General features: G+C 39.0%; 2 protein-coding genes across 2 annotated transcripts in view; one reads left to right on the top strand and one right to left on the bottom strand.

The window, feature by feature from the left end:
- PDIA3 (protein disulfide isomerase family A member 3) overlaps window positions 1-3485 on the top strand; it is a 12181-nt gene extending 8696 nt beyond the window's left edge. The window contains 5 exon segments of the mRNA XM_072399140.1: window positions 877-1114; window positions 1798-1906; window positions 2632-2636; window positions 2741-2798; window positions 3019-3485. Of these exon segments, the coding sequence (XP_072255241.1) occupies window positions 877-1114; window positions 1798-1906; window positions 2632-2636; window positions 2741-2798; window positions 3019-3129 (521 nt within the window). The 3' untranslated portion in view covers window positions 3130-3485.
- A 3459-nt stretch (window positions 3486-6944) lies between these two features.
- ELL3 (elongation factor for RNA polymerase II 3) overlaps window positions 6945-20626 on the bottom strand; it is a gene marked incomplete at its 5' end in the record, with an annotated part of 56972 nt that continues 43290 nt past the window's right edge. The window contains 6 exon segments of the mRNA XM_072402768.1: window positions 6945-7714; window positions 9160-9204; window positions 9931-10102; window positions 16564-16621; window positions 18957-19389; window positions 19916-20033. Coding sequence (XP_072258869.1) covers window positions 7607-7714; window positions 9160-9204; window positions 9931-10102; window positions 16564-16621; window positions 18957-19389; window positions 19916-20033 — 934 coding nt within the window.

The following is a 20626-nucleotide window of genomic DNA, read 5'->3' as shown; positions in this document are numbered from 1 at the left end:
ATTTGAAGAGAATGATCACAGCAGGAAACAAATAAAAACCTAATTTACAATGTGATCTGACCACTCCTACAGCTAGGTGTAAAAACCAAACCCCTTCTACAGTAATTTATTTTTTTGATAATATTCACAAGAAAAACACAAATAATACTTTATATAGGAATGTTTGTTGGTTCTGTTGTCACATCAGTGCAGGAAGCTTTCATACAGAAATCTGTTATGGGACAGGTAAGGCCTTGGGAACGTATTACTAATAAATAATGGCTGTGAACCATTATGTATAAAGTATTTTAAGTGGAGACTCCATGTGATACGATCAGTAAGTATTCTTGGGAAGAGTTTGGCATGGCCCTGTATTTGCTACATGAAAGGTTTACTTTTAAACAATTTTCAACTCATGCTTTACGGTTCTGTGTTCATTTTGCACAAACCAAAACATTAAAGATTCATATAAACCAACTTTGGTTAACTGCATGTGTTGAGGTGTGAAAGGATCCTTCATGTATTTGATCATATGGTAGGTTGTCTGACAAATAAGGGCACATGGTCAAAGTGAACACTTACCCATTTAAAATTTCCAAATAAACTGATTGCAGGGTAGGGTTGAACATTATGTTGTCTGATTGCCGGGTTTACTTGGTAATAAACATGGACTGGATAGTTCTTGTACACTTGCAGCTTAAGACAAGGTAACTGATTGGGATATGTTTATGGTATGAATCAATACTTGTTCTCTTTACAAGGTTTAATATAATAAAGCTTGTTTAGTTTAAATACATTTTCTGATATTGACAGGGAAAGTCTTGCATGTAACAAGCAAGAGTACATGGGAAAACATGAGCGTAGGGATATTGGCCATGGGGTTGAGCCTGCGGGGGTGATGTCAGAAACCTTCTTGCTTGTTTTGCCTTCCTAACCAAATGTTTGTTCCCAGGGTAATGATGATTGCAAAGAAGTTTCTCGATGCTGGGCACAAGCTGAACTTTGCCATTGCTAACCGCAAATCCTTTGGCCATGAGGTGTCAGAGTTTGGATTGGATTCCAGTTCCAGTGATATTCCTGTTGTTGGAATCAAAACCGCCAAAGGAGAGAAGTTTGTCATGCAGGAGGAATTCTCGTAAGTGTCTGAAGTACATTGGATTGCTTTTAAACATTCAGTGTAATTGTAAAAGATATATTTATCGTTTAACAAATTTACGCATCTGGAAACATTCAATATCACTTATTGACATTTCGCAGTGAATATTAACAAATGTCCATTGAATCCATGTGCATACTTTTCCTGTGGAATAATTGCAGATTGTCATTGCTTTTCTCTGCCCTCCTCCAACACATTACAAGCATATTGAAAGAAAGTCTAGAAGCCAGGTGGTGTGCAGGGTGTGCAGACTTCCAAGCATCTCCTAGAGGGCCACATACAGGCAGTGGATTTATATAAACGGTCTCCTTTTCTGACAAATATGAGCGCTGTCTGAGAAATACTAAATGTGTGGATCATTGTTTGGCAGCCCTTTTTCTAGAATACACTGCAGTAGTAGCTTGCATGTTGTATTTTCATACCATGCCATAGTCCTACAATGACCTGCAATGTTCACAGAAATATGGATGCAGCCATACTGACTATGCTTACTACAAGTTCCCAGTGCAAAGTATGGACAGCAAACCTAATGGCTTCTAACTTTTTGGTTTAGACAAATGGGTAATGTCTGGGGATTTTCTTCATTCTAAAAGAAGCTTTAGTTGTCTATCTGCTGTTGAAATATTTGCATGTTAAAAACCTCATTTTCTCTGCCTCTTTAGTCGCGATGGAAAAGCATTGGAACGTTTTCTCCAGGATTACTTTGATGGAAAGCTGAAGAGATATATGAAATCTGAGCCAATTCCTCAAAACAATGATGGCCCAGTCAAGGTAAGGGAAACTGAATGTCTGTGGGAAGTTTTACATATGGGCCTGTAACCGACTCCTTGTCATTGGATTTTCCTGGGCATATCTAAAACGGGAAAGTTTTAGTACCTAGATCTTCAGAGACAAGCTTAATTAATAGTTGTGTTGTGCCAGAGGTGGTAAAATAAATGGTCGCCATATTGTCTGGCAGGGAAGTTAGGCTTTTGATATTAGGAGGCAATCACAACACAACTAGTGTCCTTTATCAACCTGTCCAATCTACTTCCAACAGATGGGAGCAGAAGCTGATCTCTTGTAATCCGTTACCTGAATTTCCTTCAGATTTACTTAGAACTACTTTTTCAAGTCAAAAATAAACCAGAAATCTCTAATGTGCACAAACAAGCACCTTCATATTTTGTTTTACCAGCCCTAACGATTTGAATTTAACTTCTCTTGGTGATGGTCACCTAACTGAAGGGGTGCAGACACAAGCACTAAAAAACTTTTCAGGGTCCCCCTCTGTTCCAACATATAGAATGATATATGCCAGCCCTGGATCTATGAAATCAAGACATAGAGAAACGACATATATGGAGAGTTTACTTTGTGAAGAAGCAAAACACATTATGTATGCACTAAATTAGATTGAGCCAGAATGGTGCTGTACATAATAATGCACCAGTACGAAGCTTCTTGGAAAAGATCAAAGTTGTCATACCCAACATGTTTCACCATTGCTTCTTCAGGGGAGGTATGGGGTTTGGTTGTAAAGCAGATTTATGGACATTGACTTGGTTCTAGTTGTTCAACCATTTACATTTCACCAGTTTAATAATTGCCATTTATTTGTTGTAGATTCCCAACTATCTACTTTGCACCCGCTGGAAGCAAGCAGAACCCAAAGAGATACGAGGTAAGTAGAGGGTTCCCCTGGGGGGACCATGGGACATGGAAACGTTAGGCCTCCATATGAAAGCTTGTAGAAGAGATATTGGCTTGGAAGTTAACTGATTTCATGAAGCAGTTTGTTATATCCCCAATTTGATAAATTTGTAACTAAGGAAAAGGGCGTGGAATGGTTCTGGAATCCTTTTTCAAACCCGGACACTGAGCTTCTGTTAATCTCATTTTAGGGTGGCAGAGAGGTCAGCGACTTCCTCAGCTACTTGAAGAAGGAAGCCACCAATCCTCCAATCGTGAAAGAAGATGAAAAACCCAAGAAAAAGAAGAAAGAAGAGTTGTAAATGAGATTTTGTGCTCAAATTGGTGATTTTTTTTTCTCCAGGGTGGGGTTGTCATCCTGACATTACTGGGATCTACTGGGGAAACAGTGAGGACACTGAAGCACTTATTTTCCTGAAGGGAACATGGCAGTTGATTAGAGATTTCTTAGATGCACTGTTGGAAACATCCAAGGACCTTTTACAAATATTTGTGGCTTGTTGAAGGGGGCACCACTTTTCCATCTAGGTTGGGAGGGATAGGGTATGGGGGGGGGGGTTCTACAATTTGATGGTATTGGTTTTTGTTAATTTTTTTTATTTTATTTTTTTGTACATTTGAAACAAATTTGAAAAAATAAAATTCCCCCCTACCTTTGTGTGTGTTTTAGTATTGTGTGCTGACTGGCAAACTCCAATTTATTGGATGTGACACATTGAGCTTTAGGCAGCAGAATTTGGAATTTTTGGTAAGTTATGCCATGCCCTAAATATTCCTATTGATGCCACTGACACCCAAAATTCTAATAGGCAATTATTGACAGGTTTTGAGGATGCAGAGGTTAAAGAAATTCTGGCCATAGGAGTCAACAGAATGTCAGAACTGACCAATCAGTAAAAGGAAGCTTGTACTGACCTATATAGGGACTGACCATTCTGACCGCCTTCTAGGTAAGTGACTACTATGTCATGCACCTCAGTTAGTAATGCAGCAAGTGAAATCATGACTGATCAGCATAATTATTCTGGGTCAGTGACTTGGAGTACTGAGGAATTGGGTCAGCATGACCACAGGGGAACTATAATCATAATCTGAAAGAGGTCAGCAACATAGTTCTAAATTTCTCCTAGAACAATTCCCTAACATTCAGTGAACGTAGAATGTGCAGCTTGGCTCTCCTATCAAGTCCCTGCTGAAATTTAAAAATATACTGTGCTCAGTACACCTGAATTACAAAATATAGAACGCCGGGTAATTCCTAAAATATCTGTAAAACAATCAGTTGCTTTGCAGTAACAACTAAAAACAAACATTGACCATACTAATAAGATTATCAAAGTATGTGTAGGGGGAGGTTAATACCAAACCCCCAAAATGAACTGCTGACCTAAAAAAAAAAAAAAAAAAAATATTTTGGTTTTTAAATTTGCATGGTATTGCGCAGTATGTTAAAGCATTTCAATGCATCAATCCTGTGTACACTGCTGTTGTATTGCCTTGTATGTCTTGTGGTGCCACTGGGGAAGAAATTTGCAGTGATGCATGCTCCCAAGTGCGAATTTGGATATGGATATTAAGGTCTAACAATGGATCTAAATAGTTTCCTTTGCAGCCAAGCACTGTTGCATCTCTTGAATTATTAAGGTTGCATAGCACACTTGCAATGCATCATGTTTACAGATTAGAATGCTCTATGTGTGTACTGCTTGCAGAACACTTATTCATGGAACAGACTAGCAGCCATCATGACCACCAAAGAATGAGCTTGTCAGAAGAAAATGGCAGCGGGGCTGTTTCTATTTGGTTGTCCTGGGTGGGACAACCCACTGTTAACACTCACACATTCACGTCAATAAACAGATTAACAAATAAATCCCTGCACACGTCACCATACCTGCCAGGATATCTGTCTCCACTCCCATATTTCTTGCTTTGTCAAAATCTCCCCCCTTCCTCACAGCAGCCAGAAGTCCTCACTCGCAGCAACTATCCACCAGTGTTGGGAGGATGGAGGCTTCCCGAATCCTGCCCTCTGGCCTTTGCAGTGCTGGGTCCCAGGTTTGAATCTTGGCCAGGACACTATCTGCATGGAGTTTGCAGGTTCTCATTGTGTGGGTTTCCTCCCCCATCCCCAGAACATGCAGTCAGGTTATTTAGCTTCCCCTTGACCTTAGACTGTGATAATGACATATGGCTATGGTAGGGACATTAGATTGTGAGCTCCTTTGAGGGACAGCTAGTGACATAACTATGGACTTTGTACAGCGCTGTGTAATATGATGGCGCTATATAAATAATGTTTAATAATAATACAAAGCTCCTCTTTGAGTCTGCAGTGAAAAGTGCACCTTCCATTAATGCTGGGTTCTTCCATGAGGGAGTGCAACCTGCATATTAAGGGGATGCTCTAGCCATATGCTTAATGTAAAAAAAAAAAACAAAAAAAAAAAAACCTAAGTGGTCATATTTTTCCCAAGAAAGTTTGTGTTCCTTGTGTGGCAGGATGATGGCTTACCAACCACAAACCTAACTGATGTCTTTAGAAGCAATTTCTTTTAACAAAATTAAGCTATGATCAGTTTCACCTGGGCACTGAATGCTTGTCTATTGGTTGGCTTTGGGTATTATATTTTAGAGGTCCAGCAGGTGAAGTGTTTAGGCTTGGTTCTCACTACAAGTGCATTGCATTGCATTTAACACAAATCGTTTGAATTGGCAGCCCGTTTCCACATATTGCAACAGGAATGTATGGCATGCTGCACTATAGTAAGGTGCGCTTGGGGTGCCATGAATGAATTGTGTTAATGTGAGATTCCGCTGGGGACCCCGCCATATTCTCTTGCTAGTAGGAAGTTTTTTTCAATAGTTATTCATTGACCTGATTTATAAACATTACTCTTGGTGTAATGATTGCTAAGCAAATGCTTTCCTATTGCGGAGTCTACACTGGTAGAATGTAACGGCATCTTGTAAAGATCAAAGGGCACACTAATGCAGGATTTTGTAATCCTATGCAACGCTGTATTCTCTAATAGCCAGCGTGTTCTGCACCTAGAATTTAAATCATTGGCAGGATTCATCTCTTACAAATCTCCTATGTATATCGAGCCAGTAAATGTTTAATGGTAGCCTGGTTTTCTCCGGCAAGCTTCATGCTGTGTATTAAGGAAAATGCAACATGCTTCAGCTTTGCCTCTTTTTTTTCAGAGTCGTATTGAAATGTAGTGTAGCCTGCACTGAAACCAAAGCAATTATGGGGCCTGCCTGGAATGACTTTGATAAGAATTGATTAAAGTGGATTACCACTTGACTGCAATCCAAGAATCAAATCTTAAGTTAAATTGAAGCACGCACTAGAAGGTAAATTGCATGTACATAGATCTGCAGAGTTAGGACTTGTTCACACTATGTGCTTTATTTATAAATGATTCCCCCTGAATTCACTGACAGATGGTTGTATCTCTTTAGATGAATCCTTTCAGTTCCTATTACAAATAATGACTCCTTCTGCCATCTAGTGGCCAATCCCAAAAGTGCACAGCTATCACCTTGGGAAATGATATCTGTGCAAGTGAAAATTATGAACGAATAGACAGTGGAATACTTTATAAATAAAGTCTTATTTGCAGTACACTTCACCTCTAATACTCCAGAACATCAGGGGTCATGGAATCCAGACATGGTTCAGGAGCTATGTCTGATGTTCTCATTACAGGTAGTCCCCGGGTTAAGGACATCAAACTTTTTTTTTATTTTTGCTTTGTTTGTGATTAACTCACAGTGAGGATTTTATACAGTAACTGACACCACGCTGCCTGATAATATGTTGAGACAAACATCTGTCATAATTGCATGTATTAAAATAATCTACCTGTTCCAACTTACATAAAAATTCAACTTAAGAACAAACCTACAGTCCCTAGCTCATATGTAACCCGGGGACTACGTGTATATGCAATGTGTTGCTACAATGTGCTTCTGTCAGGTTGTGTTCACTGCCACATTTAATGCAATAAATAGGGTCAGAGCCACAATGCATGGCCATGAATTGCCTTACTTGCATTTCTCCCCCTATTCTTTCTAAGGACCCAGAGTCACATAGAACACCAACCTCCAATAAGATCAAACATTTTTATTGGACATTTAACATTTACTTTGCAAAAATGCAATTTCAGCTGTAACAGGTGATTGTTATCTAAAAACAGAGAATAAGATAATTCAGTAACAAGATTGTGAAGAGCACAAAAGTTCTGCAATCCATCATTGGGTTCACAGCTGGGAAACAAAACGCCTAACTAACCCGAGAACGGTTTCACTTCATATGTACAACGCGTCCTTAGCCGAATTCTTCACAAAGCACGTATTGGCTTTCATTCTTTAACTACACAATCACAGATTTTATTCTGTACTACTGATGCCCATAAGTCCTTCATCACACGGCAATGTGGGGGCGTCCACGTGTGATGTAAAGAGTTCCATGTCCAAGAATCCACCATTGATTGCTCTGATAACATAGTCAGTGTGTGAGCTGCACATACAAAAAGTTACAAAGTATAACCCGTGTAAAAGTCCTTTTTAAGGCAGTACCTGAAGCTTCTGGAATGATCCCGATAAAGGCATTTCCTCTACATTGTATCATACAATATTATGATGGCACTTTTTTGTTATCTTCACAGTTGTTGAAAACTCGGTTTTCCTTCAAGGCTTGCGGTATATCGTGGAGTGAGAACAGGTTGCTGAGGTCTGTGCGGAGTGGATCGTCACTCCATAGTACACAGGTTAGGTCGGTGTATTCTTTTCATATTCCAGAATCTGCTGTTTGATGTGGGATAATTTATCGTGCAAGTATTCACAATGGGACTTCTCTTCGCTGTAGGTAGGATATGTCTGGGGGAAAAAGAACACCCGTTACTGCTAAACTGGCAGGAACTCGTGCAGCACCAACACCAACAGTTCTAACCCTACTGTACTCTGAAATGAAAAAATATATTTCTGTTTAAAGTAAACCCTAATATCCGATAGTGCTACTTCCCTACGAGTCATGGAACCCCAAGTCTGCAGATTAAAAGTTATTATCTGAATATTTAGATCAGTAAATCAAAGGAGTCTATTTATAAAGCAGCGAATGTGACATTCAGTGAAACATTCCCTAGTGGAAAGTCAATTACTGCTACTGAACCTTGAAAATCCTTCTCCAGGGAATGTTTCAGGGATTGTCAGATTCACTGCTTTATAAATAGACCCCAACAAATGTCTCCAACAGTGACAGGAGGGAGCTTTTCTTAATACTCCCTTCTTTAGGGTTGTGTCTATGCAGTACGAGCATCCTCAAGGTGGTTTAGGAGGCTAATGACAAAAAATGGCCCTGAGAGACAGTGGTTATATTCCTCTCATCATAGGTTTGCTGCATCCTTTTTGTTTCTCGCTTTTTTGGCTTCCATTTCACCTTAGAATCAAATTCAAGCTCCTGTACTTTGCCTTCAAACCCCTCCACAGTTCTTGTCCCACTTACCTTTCTGCCCTGATAGAAAAATACTCCTCTAGCCGCTCTCTCCGCTCCTCCAATGACCTACTAATGTCTTCCTCACTCATAACCTCATCACAGTCACTGCTCCAAGACTTTTCTAGAGCTGACCGGACTCTCTGGAATGGTCTTCCTCGTCCTATTCGGCTTGCTAATACTTTCTGCTCATTTAAAAGATCCCTCAAAACCCATCTTTTCATACTCACCTACCCGTCTTCTTCTGTCTCCTAAACTCTCACTACTTCCCAACACTACATATCTTCCCTCCTATTGTGTGATACTTCCCCAGCTCTTAGATTGTAAGCTCCTCGGGGCAGGGTCCTCTCCTCCTCCTGTGTCACTGTCTGTATCTGTCTGTCATTTGCAACCCTATTTAATGTACAGCACTGCCTAACAAGTTGACGCTAAATAAATACTGTTGATTATTATTATTAGTATTAATAATATTAATAATAATAAATGATATACATGCTTTTTAAATGCAGAGATGCAAAAGTCATTGTAGGAAAATGTCTGGATCAAGTCATAACCTATAATAATAATATCTATAGGAGACCTTTAATAACACCTATAGCAAGGATCAATAATTGAGGGGCCTCTATGAGATTGGTTGACTCTTTTACTGAGAAGAATGTTGCTATTTATTGAGGGTCATATGGCTGAACTCAGCATACATGCCTGCCCACCCTCCAAGGTCTCCATACAGCTTGAAAATTCAGAGATCTTACAATGACCTTGGTACTTTCATTGCAGTTTGTTATTTTCATCTGATCGAAAACTAAATTGCCCGCCCAGGGTGTTTTCTTACCTTTTTAAACTTGTTGTATTCAGACAGAATCTTGTTTTCCACCATCTAAAAGAAAAAAAAAACCTAATGAATACATTCTAAAAAAATTTTCTTTTTAAACATGGCTGTTGTTACATATTGATAGAGCTAAGTTACTGAAGAGTTAAGATGTTCCATGCAAACCCCCAATTTTTTCTGGAATGTTTTCACATGCAAGATCTCTTCTCACACGAACGTAGTTATACTGCACTTAAATAAAAGCGTTAGGTCATTTTAAACATATCACTTGAAATTAATGGTGAGTAGGGGGATATTCCCCTTTTTTTTGGCTTTTTGTCCAAGTAACAACAATTGCAAAAAGCCACAAAAAGCAATGTACAGAAATTGCTCTGCTCTATCCAAAATGAAAAAGAAACCTTTTTGCCCTTTAAGTGTCACTGTTATGTGAGAGAAGAACTGCTTGATGGGGCTGCAATTAGCTTCTCACTTCTGACATAAAATAGCACTCAATGCAAGCTCTTTCATAATAATATGTGCAAAGCTTTAGTTGTGAACGTATACATATATTCAGGGTCAGAATGGGGTCCTGGGGTCCACCAAAGGAAGTTGGGGAGAGGGGTTCAGCAGAAGACGGTATAGCTTTCCTGGCACTATGGCTTCTTTAAACAAAGCGGCAGTGGTCAGGGCATATGACTGGGGGCCACCAGATTCCTTTTTTTGCTCCTTTGGCCCAGTCTGACCCTGCATAGGGTGTAATCTGAATTGTACACTTTGTGTTTTTGTATAACCGACCTTGTGTTCTACTGTTCCCTGCTGAAACTTCTTCATTCTCGATCCAAGCTGCATGAATCTCTCCAGCACCTTTCCAATCTTGGAGTGAAGCTCGAGATATTCCGTATAATCAGAAGCAAAATCTTCCTCATACTTTTTCTTCTGATCCTCAGATGTGATTTTATTATATTTACTGAATAAAAAAAAGAAAATGCTGTGATTATTGACTGAATGCAAATTAGTGAGACAATGATTCTCAATAGAAAATGCCAATTCATATATATATATAGTATCTTACACCCCAAATGAAGGTACTGTATATATAATATATATTAAAACATAGCTTTTTTTTACACAAACAGACAAGTGCCCACTACTTCGCATGGGCTTCCCAATTAAACAATAGATTCTAACAAACTATATGTGTTTGCGGTTTTAATTTTGTTTTCTTCAGGATAGTGGCCACAAAGTCTCAACTTTTTCAGGAATGCAAGTGATACTGAATTAAAAACACAGAAATCGCAGAAGGAGAAGAATATGACCCACCCTAAGGGGGCGTTATAATTGTCAGGACAAAGACACCCCAGGCACAGGTAAGTCCCTAGGTGAAGATTTGAGAGGATGCAGTATACCAATAAAAGTTGCCTAGAGAGCTCCGGCCTAATTAAAAATAATTGATGACTCTAAGTGAACTGATGCGCCTCCTGCCTACATTCCATCCTAAAACCTGCTAAATGAATGTTTGAATTGCTTATTTGTCTTGCAGAAACTGATTTTCTGACATACCATGGAGTCATGTGATTCAATGCCTACGTATATGACCATGTGATTGAGTTATGAGGAAGAGCAGCCAGCTCTAATGCTCCAGGTCTCCATAGTCACATGACCCCGTACTGGGTGCTATGGGATTTTGGAGCAGCATTTATATGTATATGTATGTAGATATAACTATTATATCGCTGTTATGGGCAGCCTTACTGGAACATGTAGTAGGTGGTAGGAATGTTCCTGGCACAATCAGGCTGTATTATAATATGCAAGTTTGTTATGCCAAATTCAGGGCATCTAAAGCTTGCCTAATACTGCTGAATTCATTAGCTACCATAAGTATACTGATAAGGAAAAGGGTGACAGTGAAAGGTGGTTGGGTATTTGGATCTACTTTGAATAATTTTCGAATAGGGGAAAATCTAACATGCAACTCAGTACTGGAGATCCTCACACCCGAGACCTACACGCTACATCATACTGCTAGCACAGTTGCACAGAAAATACTAAAACAACTTATTAGTGTGTCATGGGTGTTGCATTTTTTTTATTTTTAAAGTTCAGTTCCTAAATAAAACACCCAGAGAAAAAAAAGATGTGGCCGCACATAGAAACAAAAATTATACTTTCAGCATTTAGAGGTAAGGGTTAAAAAAATACATGTGTATAGTACAAGGTTGTACATTTTCTAAAACTATGAGTTTGTGTGGGGTTATAAAGCCCATTTAGATACAAATATTAAGAAACATTTATTACTGTGTGCTAATTTTTATTTATAGGGCGCATTTTATGATTTGTATTTAAGGTAGATGCATTCTCCTGATTCACCACTAGATGTCACCATTTGCTCAAAAGACAGAAACCCCATCTGCTGCAGTGTACAGAGAGCAGAGTGACAAATATCACTTCTACAATGTGTGTAGGCAGCAGCAAACCATATTCTAAATAAAAAGAATTTTAGAAATGTCTATCCTGCAGCTGCATTCAGCAAGAACAATTCTGACGTAGGCAGAAGATTTAAGAGGAAATTCTGTTAAAATAACTGCTTGTGTTGGACAAGTCTTCTTAAATCACGTGCTATATGTAGGTGAAATACATTGGTAAAGCAAAACGTTAGGAGTATATTTACCTTAGCATTGTGTTGTGCATAGCTAGATGCTGTTCTGGTTGAATTCACTGGAATGCAGAGAAGGGAAATCTCACAAGAAGACATGCCAGTCCATTACAAGAATATCTTCTTGAGACATTTTGGGCTCTCTGCATTCCATAGGATTCTACGCAGAAGAGAGGCAAATGGGCAGAAGACAGGGGTGAGGTGTGTATACCGGTAACTGTATCCTTAATGGGTACCCCAACCTATAGCAGGTGATATAGGGAGGGCACGGGGCAGGGGTGAATGACTGCTATACAAGTCAAGGGAGGAGAGCACAGTGGGGTGCCATTAGCTCCTCCATAGAACATAGCGGCGCTGTGTGTTTACAGCTTTCATTCGTTCATTTGTCACTTTCCGTCACTGGAAATGATTACAAAAGACAATTTTCAGCTACAAAATGTTTACATGTGTACACAGCCTTAGACTTCTAAAAGCTCTGATCAGATAAGAACTTTATTATCTGACACAGAGGCCCTGATTTATGAAAGCTCTCCAAGGCTGGAGAGAATACACTTTCAGAAGTGAACTGGGTGATCCAGAAAACATGGAATGGATTTTTAAAAATCATTTTCTATTTGCTAGAAAAATGTTTTGAATCCTGTACCAGATCCATTCCAGGTTTGCTGAATTACCCACTTCACTTCTGAAAGTGTATTCTCTCCAGCCTTGGAGAGCTTTCATAAATCAGGGTCAGAGTATTAACTTGTTGTTTTACACATTATTCAGGACCACGTTTGCATTCATTTGTATGAATGGCTCATAACATTGTTTTTCATCATTATCTTTGTTGATGCAAAGGCCAAGGGGAAATGATCCAGCACACTTTCATAAACTTTGCTCTGTTCCATATGCAGCCGTGTAATCATTTACCACTGCAGACACACTGAGGACACAACTATTATCTCAGGTAGAGACATGTATAGACATGACTGCTATTCAAAGCGTAATTCCTTGCAAGCTTAACATATGGGTGATGTGTATTGTTACCAAACTAAGAACAACATCTGGCCTAATGTTAAACAATCTGCATCTTTGCTAGATCATTGTGGACCAGAAGATCAGAACCAAACTTTACACACTGTATATTGACTGATAGTGAAAAGGTGTCTTTATATCATTTTATTTGTGTGGAAGATAGTTTGTGGTTTTGTGTCTGCTCTCTGGCTTCTCATTGGACAGTGAACTGGGAAATGGCATCATCGTCCAATAGGAATAGAGTTACCTACAGACCAAGGGGTTTGTATTGTGAAAATGTCTGCTTAATATGACAATTGCTTGGCCAGGTGATACAGGAAACATATATATCATCAGTGATGAACTTTATTTATTGTTCAGCCATTTAGCTGCTGACTTGATTGTCTTCCTGCATCGTCGTTCCATTTTCTATATATTTATATAGGGAAGTGATGTGACTATATAACAGTACATAAACTATGGACAATGTGTTTTTATAGACTTTATAGCCCATATAACGACAGCCCATGATGCATCTATATCTGTGCTATATACACATATAAACCAACTATACAGATCAGGGGTAATTATTATTATTAAACAGGATTTATAAAGCACCAACATATAAAGCAGCACTGAATTGGCTGACTCCCTGGTAAATGGCAGAAGGTTAAACTTTTTCAATGCATCCAAAACTACCAATAAGGCTTCAGAAGTAATTTCTCAGTAAGACATATTTTCAGACATTCATGACAGCTAATAAGAGGAACCTTCATCTGCCCACCATAAGGATATTTACAAGCTCCAGCATTGTTCTTCTCTCCCATGCAACTCCCATCATGTGCTGCCATCTTCTTTTCAAAGCCATTTGTCACTTCCTGATTTTAGCCCCGTACCTCTGGTGATGCCCATGTGTGAAATCAGTTGAATCCATTTACACTGTCCTGAAGCCTTTTGGAATTTCCACAATACATTTCTCGAGGCTATAAGATGGGGGCATTAGAATGGGTCTGACTGATGACTACGTCATACGCCCCAGGCTAAGAATGGAGGAAAAATGTCTTTTTATGTAACTTAGAACTAGAAGGAAGATAGTTAAAGGAATTTGATTTATGGTATTTTTTTTATTTTAGGTCTACTAATCCTGCATTGTATGTGATAACTTCACAGAGTTACGACCAGGGTAGGCAGTGAAGGGAAGGGGCTTTACAGGACCGGTCATATGGGGACAAACATGAGAGAGAAGAGGACTAGGGTACTTATTTCTACTTATTCCTTTTCCCCTGATCAACTTCACAAATCTGCTATTTCCATTGGTATTATAGTCAATGTTTATAGCAGCGCTGCTTAATATGTTGGTGCTATATAAATACTGTTTAATATTATTGATAATAGTAATAATAATAATAATAGATGTTGCTGGACTCCTGGGTACTGATGGAAATGCAATGAATCCCGATCACTACATTTTACCCCAATAATAAATATCAGCTTCTGCATTTGTATAAAATCCAACTGATCAAGATCAGATACTTGTACAATTGAAGAAAATTTCAAAATCATCAATACTATTTCTCTCCTACACTCAATATTGTTTCCAATTCAGATATATAGAAATAGTTTATGGTCCATTTGATTAAATGAATTTTGGGTCTGCTAAAATGTTACTTACTCTGTGTATAGTCAGCCTTAGTCTGACATTCAATGTACCTGATATTCCCTAGCAGTTGTGCAGGCAGAGACAAGCTCAGTGTCCCATCTGTGCGTCTCCTCAGCATGGAGGGAGTTAAGCTGTTGTGTGTGTGTAAGTTGTGCCAAGAGACTTATCTCCTTATGCATACTGTACTTAACCTTGAAATTACTTGTCACCAGCCAAGGGGGTCTCCTAGCAAGGTTAATAAACAGAACTAGCAAGGGAGCTGATGCATATTGCACACAGGGACTAAAACAAGTTTATTTTTAATCCAGTTGTTTTTTTTATTTTTGTGTGAATGTTAGACTTCCATATTTTCAGGTGAATCGTTAGCGTTTTGCAAAAATGTGGAAAATAAAATTCCTGTGTGCTTTAATGGGCAAAACAACTATCTTTAGGCCCTACCCACATAAGCATTGACAAGTAGTGACTTTGCAGCCCTACATCCAGCTAAGGATTTCTTGAAAGTCTGGATATAAAGTGCCTTACTGCATAAAAGCTGCATAAATAGGTATTGCCAATGTAGCATATGGCATTTGTAGTGCAGGTCTTTGGATCCCAGCTCAGGAATAGTAACATTGTAAAGGAGATGTAATGGCACCGATTGCTTTCAGTCTCATATACCATGTCATCTTCCTTTGATTCTCTCCTGCAGCATGTCCTCAGTCTCCAAGCACTCCTGTAGCATGTCCTCAGTCTCCAAGCACTCCTGTAGCATGTCCTCAGTCTCCAAGCACTCCTGTAGCATGTCCTCAGTCTCCAAGCACTCTTGTAGCATGTCATCAGTCTCTTAGCACTCTTGTAGCATGTCCTCAGTCTCCAAGCACTCTTGTAGCATGTTCTCAGTCTCTAAACACCCCTGTAGCATGTCCCCAGTCTCTGACCATCCCATGTAAAATGTATGTTGTCCCTGACAGTTTTCTGTACAGGTATATATATTAGCTAGTGACATGATTATGGACTTTGTAAAGCGCTGTGTAATATGTCGGCATTATATAAATACTGTGTAATAATAATGTGCAGCTTCCTGCATTTGAGTCCCCTATTCATCTTAAACTGACCTCCACTGATGCACAAACACACATATAGCAACTGGTTTGCTGCACAATATCTTACACTCCTGGGACATAAGGACATGCAAACCAACAGTGGCCCCAAGTCAGTTCAGCAGGTGGGCACAGGGGTCCACTGTTGGCTATTTCCTCCACTTCACACTGCAGCATGGAGATTGAAGTTCTTGCTCATCCCAATGCTTTGAGAAAAGTGCCAATAACACAGCATGTGCAAAAGACTAAAAATGTCAATCTGGATCTAATGCAGAATTCTAATTTTGGTACACACTGGATAAAGCCTGCTAGTGGACGTACTAATAGGCATCAATTCTGCATTGCGAGTAATTTATTAAGGAAACCTAAAGCTTTATTTTCTCTGTTATTTTCATTAAAATTCCTATCTGCCTTCTTTATTTGAAAATAAAGGATGTTATGGGGTTATCAATCATCTCCCCTGCAATCCTCTCCTCTCCAGCTCCTGTGTCATTGTTTGTATGTCTGTTATCTGCAACCCCTATTTAATGTACAGCACTGCATAATAAGTTGGTGCTATATAAATCCTGTTTAAAAATTATAATAATAATATCCAGGAGCCCTGAAAGTATTTTTAGATGCACAACTAAGTGTAATATGAATGAATGCATCCCCAGCACCCTATAGATGTGTCTGTTTTTTCTGTTTAATCCAGCCAATGATCAGCGTACAGATAAAGCAGGTAAGTCTGAAGGGATGCCGGGGATGTATTTTAAATATTATACTTGGCTAGCAGTTGTTGATCATTCCGCGTCATCATATTATTGCCATCAAGTCTTCCACCAGAAGCAAACTGTGTTTAGCTGGAGAGAAGGAAGGAAGGAGGAAGTTTTGTTACCAGAGAACAGGATGTTAGAAAAGTAGGAATTGGAAGGATTTAAAGTTTTCACCACTGTACACGCTAATAATTAGAAACAAAAACTACAAAGTAAAATTAACTCATTAACCTAAAATTGCATATTTCACATAAAACAGTTATGAAGTATTTACTGAAAACTTACTTCACGTAATCTGGAACTTCTTGCCTGGCTGGCTCTGGCTCTGAAAATTCATCTTTTTCTAGTAAAAAAAAGACAATATATGGTGTTAATGAAATTGTTCAGGCAAAATGTTATGAGCTTCTTATTCTTATTCTCTTTCCACTTTTGTCTACATTGAGAGAAGCCTTCCTACCATATAAATTAGCAAGATGCCATTATATTTTGTGGGAGAGGCTATGTTCCATGTTTCCAGGCTTCACACAACATGACTTAGGGATGCCAGAGGTCCGGCCCCATACCCAACAGATTGCTATACCACCCCTACCCCACTCCCCTGATAACCCCCAGTTTAGCCCAACAAACACCAAGACCCACTTCCGCAGTTTAACTGGCTATAGCAGTTGTTTATTACAAACTGTCAATACTAAATAACATAACAATATATATATACCAATAATAATCAACATTAATGACATCATAAAACAACATTAACAATAAAAATAACATTAAAATTGACATTAACTCTCCCCCCTATATCATCTGAGGCTGTAGGTCCTCGAAGGCATCCTCATCACCAACCTTCAAACTTTTTGAGGCGGCCAACATCACTTCTTGTTCCCAGCCGCACTACACCGCCTCTGGAACGCTACCAGACCCCACTAGCAGCCCCACCAAATCCACCACATTGTCGTTTCACCTCTCTCAAAGCTCCACAGGAGTCACCACATCTAAGGCAGTACCCCACCACACCATTGAATACCACCCACTCCAGGACTGCCCCCGAGGACCACCCACCCCCAGAAAAAAAACTCAGACCACTATCACCCATATCCACCAATTCCCTTCATCATTCATCTTTTTGGGATTGAAAATGATCAGAATTCATATCAGATGTGATTATTTATCTTTATGCTTGGCATGACTTATTTCTTTGCATTAATATTTATCAACACAATCAATCTTTCCACAACCATGCAAATGTATTATTATTTGAGCCAGGGACCTACATTCCCACAATTCATTGCTATAGTTTAGTATCACTCTCACTGCCCCATAAATAGCTTTTTTTTTTACATGTAAAATTTCCACACGTAGCAAGGTTTAGTCTATGACAAAGCATAAAATGCAATGTAAATATTATGTGTTCAATTCTGCTTCAAACCAGCAACACCTAATGCCACCTAAAGAGTTAATCTCGTCATTCAGAATGTCTAAAAGCTCTAGGATTAATTGTGATGAGGCTTTAAAGGCCCTCTGTGAAGCAACATGCACATTTTTATCATCTCTACATCAGCTTATATTTGCTTTGGAACAAAGCACGGTACAGGTGTGCAGCTAGCACTCTGCAAGCAGTAACAGAACAGCTCTGCATGTAGTCTACAATAGCCACCTAAAATAGATACTTCTCAGGAAACATTGCAATCTGTATTTAGCCATCTGAAAATATAATCACACAAGTTGGGCTGGAATCATTCAGAGTCAGTTTGCTCAACTCATATTTGTTTATTTGTGGTTTATAGCATCACTGCATTTTTCTATATTTAGGCAAATGCCCGTGACTTTGTGAAGCTTTTCCTTCTTAGAAGTGAATTAGGTTACTGTACCCCCAAGTCTAAAAGAAGTACAAGTAAGCTAAATTTACATAAATAAATATGGAGCTATATCCAATACCCTAATTGTTAGTTGTAGCGATAATGAAGCATTTATTGCTCTGCAAGTGATACTCTTTGAGTGCCATAGGTGAGCAATGTAATATAGGATATTACTCTTCTATACATATATCAGTGGGCAGCACGGGGGCTCAGTGGTTAGCACTCTGGCCTAGGTCCCAGGTTTGATTCTTGTCTAGGACACGTGCAGGAAGTTTGCAGGTCCTCCCCGTGTTTGCATGGGTGCCCTGCGGGTACTTTGGTTTCCCCCCACATTCCAAAACCATGCAGGTACGTTATTGGTTCAAATTGTATTTATAAATAAAGGGTTCACTGGTTGTCGAACATTCAATATATTGCATTAAATGCCCACATGGCACATCCCAAATGTAGGCTAAATTGATATGTGCAGAGTAACGTAACTTTAACGGCATAAATAAAACTCTTAAAACATTTTATTGATACAATATTGGTTCAAATTGACCTTAGATGACCTTAATGACATATGACTATGGTAGGAATATTAGATTGTGAGCCCCTTTGAAGGACAGCTAGTGACATGTTTTTGGACTTTGTACAGCGCTGTGTATTATGTTGGCGCTATATAAATACTGGATACTCATCAATAATACCATATCTGCATCAGTGTCAAGAAAAGTGGGATATACCTTCAACTACATTGCCACCTCTAAATAGCAAAACTTGAGTAATTGTCCTCAGTGAACTCTAAATACCATAATAACCCCACCCTGTAATGATATGTACCTTCTGGAGATGTGAGGCACCTTTCCAGTAGCATAGCTTCTTCCTCCCAGTCCTCCTCCTCTTCCTCCTCTTCACTTGATGCATGTTCTCTTTTCCCTTCTTTTACCCAGCCTGTTCTGTTATCCATTTGAGAAGCTGGAGTTGTAGAATATCTGTGTTTGACTTTGCCAGTCTGTGACCCATCACAGGTCATTGTCCTTTTGTGCATTTCTGGTTGTAAAGTTCGTGTGCTATGCTTTTTGTGATTTTGTGCTTTGTGTTTCTCAGACATGGAGGGTATCTTTTTGGCACTTTCAGGGCCAGTCTGATGCCTAGAGTTCACATGTGGGTTGGATGAAGAGCTGGAGTGTTGTTCAGGGGGAACACCATCTAATGATGATTTTGATCTTTTGCATTTGTTATATTCTGTATTATTTATTCCTGCTGGTCGTTTCTAAATACAATGAAGGCAAAAATCAGTTTAAATATGTAAAGATGGCTATAGATAAAACAATGTATGCACATTCAGAAGTTGGGTCTATGCATGCACAGTAAGGTCAAAATGTGTTCTTAATTTATATAAGATTCAAAAATATACCTGTCTATACCTGTATTATTACAATAGACTATTATTGGGAAGTCATAGCCTGATGGTAAAAGTCCCCCAAACTTTTTTTGAGGCATACCTGCCTTTACCAAGTCAACATCTCCCTGCCCATCCCGAATCCCTACTTGAACCAATTGTAACCATCCACAGATTTCTGTTGCCCACATTGATCACAATGAGCAAAACTATAATGTGTGTGCAGAACATTGTATAGAAGGTCTTAATAACTTAATTAAACTTAATAAAATACCTAATCTTTGTTTAGTGAAACAACGCAATGCTCAAACATGAGATGGAATTCTGCTTAATAATACTTTTCCCCAAAAACTGATTGAATAACTTTAGCTCAATCTATGTGAGAAATAAAACTTACGGCATCTGGAGGTTTCGTCCGTGCATTGTGGTGAGAGGACGGCAGGCTATGTTGTGTTTCGACCCTCTCCGCTGGTAGCTGGCCTTTCTGTGATAAGGAAATGTTCGGGTGTTTCCTGCTGTATAGTGAAATGACAAATAGAATAATTTATAATTTGGGTAACCTGGGTTATATATATAATATCAATACTAATATTTTTATTATATCAGAATGTGCACAACAGGAAGCTCTTTATAGCTGCTCGTGAACCATTGAACATGGAAGGGTGGTTTAGTAGCTCCCTCCAAACCACACAAACACTTGTTCATATTGAACAAGCATGGTGGTTGGGGCTGCAGAGCCACCCTGGAACTACTGTGCCCACCGCCCATTGGAACTTATCCATAGTCGGGAAAATAAATAAATCTTGCAAAGTGTTCTGATTTTCATATTAAACAATATCTGGATTTGAACAAGTTGCACACCACTGCTTCTTTATTCTTTTAAAACTTTATTCCAGGCATGCAATTATGCTACTAAATATGTGACCCCGTCTCTAAAAACTTTTACCCAATCACAGGCTTGGTTGTAAAATTTTTAAAACCAATGATTGGCTAGAATGCTTTAGATGTGCAAGTCATGTGACCAGCAGGATTATGCCATACCATTTGCCTTTTTGTTGCAGGAATAAAGAAATAAGTATCAGCAGTGTGCTGCCTGTTCATTAAAACA

Source organism: Pyxicephalus adspersus, chromosome 2 (genome assembly GCF_032062135.1).
Source record: "Pyxicephalus adspersus chromosome 2, UCB_Pads_2.0, whole genome shotgun sequence".
Classification (NCBI taxonomy): domain Eukaryota; kingdom Metazoa; phylum Chordata; class Amphibia; order Anura; family Pyxicephalidae; genus Pyxicephalus; species Pyxicephalus adspersus.
Note: the sequence above shows the minus strand (reverse complement) of the source record. Positions and strands in the feature narration are given on the sequence as shown.